Raw genomic sequence first — 5,813 nt, 5'->3', positions numbered from 1 at the left:
CAAATACATCATTTTACTGCTTGAAGGTGCTCTAGTGTCATTACAAACTTGTTGTTAAAGCAAAAGGTTGTCAAATGGTCTTAGGACGTCTCAAACCAAATCAAAGTAGTGTCTTGTTCATGGGTGTGATTCGCGACAAATTTCATGAATTGGAGGCTATTAGATGCTTAGGAATAATCTCATATTTCTCTTAGTCGTGCTATAGAGGTTTAGCTCTAGTATGTCTTTATTCTAATTTTTGCCTATGATCTTTCATGTTATGGAAAATACTAGAGCTAATTCTTGAATGGTTGAGGGAGGTGAAGAGGAGCAAGAGATTCGTCCCCAAGTTCCAAACAAAGAACCTCCTCGGGATAAACACCAAGTACTTCCTCAAGTTCTTAATGACCCTTAAATAGGGAATGCTACTCTTGACGAGCTTAGTGTGACGTCCCGCCATCCATTCAGGCCGAACGCCACCCAACGAGACAGCCAGCAGGCGCAGGGGAGCAGGCTGACCACGCAGGTCAGCAGCCAAGGGGGCCTGCAGCAGCTGAAGAGGCAGCAGTTTCAGCTGTTATGGCAGTTACAGCCGTTTCAGCTGTTACACTTGTTAGTGGGGCGGCTGTTATAGGAGTTACAAGTCTTTGAGAGGCTTGTGGAGATCATGGGGCAGACTAGGAGCATCTAGGAGTCCTTTTTGGAAGACTTAGAAGCTTGTCTTGTAGGCATAGTCTTAGGAACTTGTACAGTTTATTTACTAACTCTTAGGCAGCATTAGAGTAGTATAAATAGTAGATTATTTTACTTGTAAAGCATCCAATTATTTTCAAGTAATAGAAGTTCCTTCTTCCAAAGTTCTGTCTTACTTCCAATATTCTTAGCGATCTGAGTTTTAGGCTTACTAGAGTTTGCAAGAACGTGCAAGAGTCGTGAGTAAACCGTCTAGTGCCGCACGGAACATTGTCCGAATAAAAAAGTCCGTGACATTAGGGATACTATGAACTTATTGGCACAAGCCTTGATGGAGCAAGCTAATAGAGAGGTGGTGGATCTACCAAAACCTATAAGAGGAATGGATGCTTCTATGGTAAGAGAGTTCTTGAGAATGATCCTCTCGAAATCTGTGGCTCCAATGTGGAAAAAGATCCAAATATATTCATGGAGGAAGTTTATAAGGATCTTGCAATTATGGGAGTGTCCTCCATTAAGAAGGTTGAGCTAGCCGTCTATTAATTGAGAGATGTTACCAAAATTTTATATGAGCAATGGAGGGATTGTAAAATTCTAGAATAATTACATGTCTAATGAAGAGCCCAATAAGTCTGTAAGAATGAATATTGGGGATACATAGGCATTCCAATGCCCAATATTGATAAATATGGGCATAATATAGAAAATTGGTTAAGGAGTTTGATCCAATTTCTATAAAATACCCAAATAAGAAAAATATTGGTCATATAGAAAATATTTGCTTAAAGGGTGTTAAACAATTTTTCTTAGAATTAATAAGCTTGTTTAGGAATTGTAACTGCAATGAAGACCTTAATCTATAAAAATATATTTCATCCAACTCATATAAGGTATGAAACATCGAAGTGTAAAGGCTAGATACCATGGTACATGATTAATTTAAATGATCATGTACATTAAATAGTGCCCAAGGACATAGTGAGGATCCTTGGGACAATAAGTAAACATTCCCTAATGAAACATAAATAATAGTTAGTTAGGAAAGTACAACTACCCATGTTCAAGAACATATGGGAGACATGTGAAGAAGTGGCCAAAGGAGGGGCCCACCCTACCCCAATTTGGTTGGTGTAGTTAGGGATAAAAATGTGCACAAGGGACCACTCACTGACGGGACTAAATTCCTAACAATTTCTAGACCATAAAATACATCCCTAAATAGCAAACTAACCTAGGAACAAATGAAAAAAAACTAATTGGGGCACCCGACAACCTAGGACTTAACCGGGTGACACTAACCTAGAAACTAGTTAAAGAGACAACCTAGTACCTAACCTAGGATGGTGCAAAAGGTTGGTTATGGTCCTAACAATATAGGGATACTTTAGTAATTACACTAGGCTACATAATTAATTAATTTATCAACTTAAGTAATTAATTTAAAAGTATAAAATCGAAATCAAAGAGCGATTTCCAGATTTTGGCTAAGACAAGAAAGAGACAACCTAGTACCTAACCTAGTATGGTCCAGAATTGTTAGTTGTGGTCCTAGTGACTTTTGGGTATTTTTCTAATTTCCTTAAGTCCATTATTTAATAAATTAATACATCAAATTAATTAAATTAAACCTTGGTCAGCCAACTTCGGAAGGTAATTTTGATGTTTAACTAATTAAGTTATTAATTAAAATAATTGATCTACTGTTAAAGAATTAAACATAAGTTCCAAAAAATCTAGAAACCACGTCCATTCGGAAGAAAATCACGGCTAAAGCAATAAGCAACAAACACCAAGAACGTATAATGCTAAATTGTTTCTTGGGCGATTTCAAGGTTTTCGTTCAACAAGGGATCGTCGCATATTCAATCTACATAAATAATGGTTTTCTCTCCTGGACTCCTATCTCCAAGAGAAATTTCTTTTAAACGATTCAAAGATCTTGAAAACTAGGGTTGTTCCTGTATTGTCGTCGAACTCCATTGTTCCTAGGTTAGAGATCATGTTGTTGGTATGTGGTGCTGGATGTTCTTAACATGTATTTTTCTTGATTGATCAATAACAAATGAATCGATGAACTTGTTGTTGTTTAAAGTTAATATTATCATGTAAATCAAGAACCGATAATATTAACATGTAAATTATTCATTATTCCTCAGATTACTTAGTTGATTAATTGTTGGTATGGGACTACAATGAATTATTGCACTTGCAAGTAAAACATAGATCAAAGGAATCATTGAACAACACAAAAACAGGAAGAATAAGATTGAAAAATAAACTAATGTATACAAAGAGGAGCTCTCTTGTTCAATAAGATCAAAATCTCAAATCTTCACCCGAGTTGTTATAAAATTATTTTGATGATACTAATTTCTTGAAATTATATAGAAAATGAGTTGTGTGCTTCAAATGCATTAAAATTTATCATATTTATTTAAAAATTCAAAACTAAAAAATTAAAAAAGTCTAGTGATTATACTTTCCAGAAATGGCATGTTGTTTAGGATGAGCTTTCCTTGATTATGCATAGCGTTATGTGTATCTGTGCATACAACCATACTTAGTAGAAATGGTGTACTAAACCTATACAATTTACTATTTTATAGGTGTAGGTCAAAGAGCAGATTGAAGATTCATTGCAGCGGTTTTGACATCAGTGTTCTCCACACCATTTGGTAAGTCATCTAGATTTTGAGGATGCTACAGTTTTAGTTTATCCTAGTTGTAGAGAAAGCTAGTGGATTTTGTCCCTAGTGTTTCTTTCTTAGTTTATTTTGAAGCTTTGTAATAAGGCGCTGTTTGGCAAACTTAATTATGATATATTTATATTCGTTTTTCAATTCATTCTCTATGATAGATGGTTGTTCTTTACTTTGAGCTTAGTATATGATGTAACTATGTAATAACTATATGAAATCTATGTGTACTTCAAAAATTTTTCTCTAAAATTAATGATATGAATGTGATGAATGCAAGAAGAGACTTGTCTACGACCATTGAGAGGTCAATGACTCCGGTTATGATTCGAATTCCATAATCCGGGTCGTGACAAACTTTGTATTAGTGCATGAGGATAAATTACCTAGGAACTAAAGCTCAAAACAACCACGTTACATAGTTTCCAACTTATGGTTGTGAAGCGCTCCACAATCATGACTTAGATACTAGGCGATGATAAGAAATATTCCTTCTTTTACTCCTTATCGTGCTATATGAAATTATGATATCTTGTGTCATCAAAGAATGTAACTCTCTTCCTATATCTACGTGTAGATATTGAATACGAGGAGAAATATAGGCAGGAGAGTTGGTGAAGCAGTTGTTGGTGGAAACCAAGTTCTTCCTCAAGCCCAGATGTTGCAGATCAAGTGCCTGTCAACCCAGCTGTATTGACAGATGGTGAAATATGGGAGGCATTTCTGTAGATAGCAAAGTCCATCACTACTCAGGCCACTCCACCACGGCTCATGACGCAATAGAGGGTGCTCCTAGGGAAACCCCGCATGTTGGGACCATGGTTAACATGTTGAGGGACTTCACCAGAATGAATCCCCTATTTTTTAAGGATCCAAGACTGAAGAGTATCATCAGGATTTTTTGTATGAGGTCCACAAGATACTATGTGCCATGGGAGATGGTGAGTAGGAAAAGTCTAAGTTGACTGCATATCAGCTCAAAGATATGACACAAGTTTTGTACCGGATGTGGGAAAATAGATAAGGAATACGAGATGTTCTCATCACATGGGATGTTCTTAAAACCACGTTTCTTGAGAGGTTCATTCCTAGAGAACAAAAGGATGACAAAGTGGAAGACTTCATCAACCTGAGACAGGGAGGTATGTCTGTCAAAAAGTATTCCTTAAAATTCATTAAACTTTCAAAGTATTATTCTTTTCTATTGGCAAAATGCAGGGACGAAATGAGCAGGTTTGTTATTAGAGTGTCTGATGATCTAGTGGAAGATTGTCAGGAATCCATGTTGCATGACAACATGGATCTGGGATGTTTTATGGTGCATGCTTAACAAGTGGAGGAGAGCTACCGTAAGAGAAGAGTTCATGAAAGCAAGAAGCCTAAGTGTGTGGATCTTACTGGTTCTAGCTTGGGTAGAGTCTCATATGGAGTCTAAAACAGGCCTATGTTCAAGAGAATTTAGGTAATTCTGCTTCTTCAGGAAATTTGAATGCTAAAGTGAACAATTCTAGCCCCAGAAAAGGCAATGATCTGAACGTCCAGCAAAAATGCAAGCCTCGTGTTAAATGTGAACGTTCTCATGAAGGTGAATGTTTATTATGTACTAATGCCTACTTCGGGTGTTGCAAGATTGTAAACATGGTCCGAGATTGTCCTCAAGTGATAAATAACACAAAGGAAAATGCTAAACCTCGTCCAAATGCAAATTCTACAATTGAACCTTCAAAGAGGAAGCGATTTTATGTGCTAAAAGATATCGAAGAACAAGAGAAGCCAACTAATATAGTCAAGGGTATGTTGCACGTCTTTACATTCCCTATGTATGCATTGTTATATCTAGGATCTACTCTATTATTTGTTACTCCCGTGATAACCAGTAGATTTGATGTGTTTCCTGAAATTTTGCATGAGCCAATTTTAGTAAGTACTCCCATAGGGGACTACATTAGAGCAGAATGAGTTTACAAAAATTGTCCAATTCACATTCTTCATAGAGTCACTCACGCTGATCTTATGGAAGTAACCATGCTCGATTTTGATATCATATTCGGTATGGATTGGCTACAAAAGTTTTATGCCATAATAGACTGTCGAAAAAGGGTAGTAATGTTTTAGTTTCCAAATGAGTTAGAGAAGGAATGCGAAAAGTGTGGTTCAAGTCCAGCCGGAAAAATTTTTGCACACTTAAAGGCTAATAAGATGATATCTAAGGGGTATTTGTACAAATTAGTTAGTGTCAATGACTTAGATAAAGAAATTCCTTCCATAGACTCTGTGTCAATAGTCAATGAATTCCATGATGTCTTACAGGAGTATTTACCGTGAATACCTCCTCAATTTGAGATTGAATTTGGTGTTAATTTAGATCCCAACACCAAGCCAATTTCTATTCCCCTGTAGAGGATTGTACCAGCTGAACTTAAAGAGTAGAAGTTGCAGTTAAAA

The 5,813-nt window shown here is 36.4% G+C and overlaps 1 protein-coding gene across 1 annotated transcript; it reads left to right on the top strand.

Annotated features, from left to right (window-relative positions):
• Positions 1-979: 979 nt before the first annotated feature.
• LOC138337998 (uncharacterized) lies at positions 980-5,327 on the top strand. Its single transcript, XM_069288447.1, has 4 exons — positions 980-1,069; positions 3,946-4,058; positions 4,587-4,686; positions 4,809-5,327. The coding sequence occupies exons 1-4, from the start codon at positions 980-982 to the stop codon at positions 5,325-5,327; spliced, it is 822 nt and encodes a 273-aa protein (XP_069144548.1).
• Positions 5,328-5,813: the final 486 nt, after the last annotated feature.

The sequence above is a fragment of the Solanum lycopersicum genome, chromosome 8 (assembly GCF_036512215.1).
Source record: "Solanum lycopersicum chromosome 8, SLM_r2.1".
Classification (NCBI taxonomy): Eukaryota; Viridiplantae; Streptophyta; class Magnoliopsida; order Solanales; family Solanaceae; genus Solanum; species Solanum lycopersicum.
The sequence above is the reverse complement of the archived record's forward strand: the minus strand, read 5'-3'. Positions and strand labels throughout refer to the sequence as shown.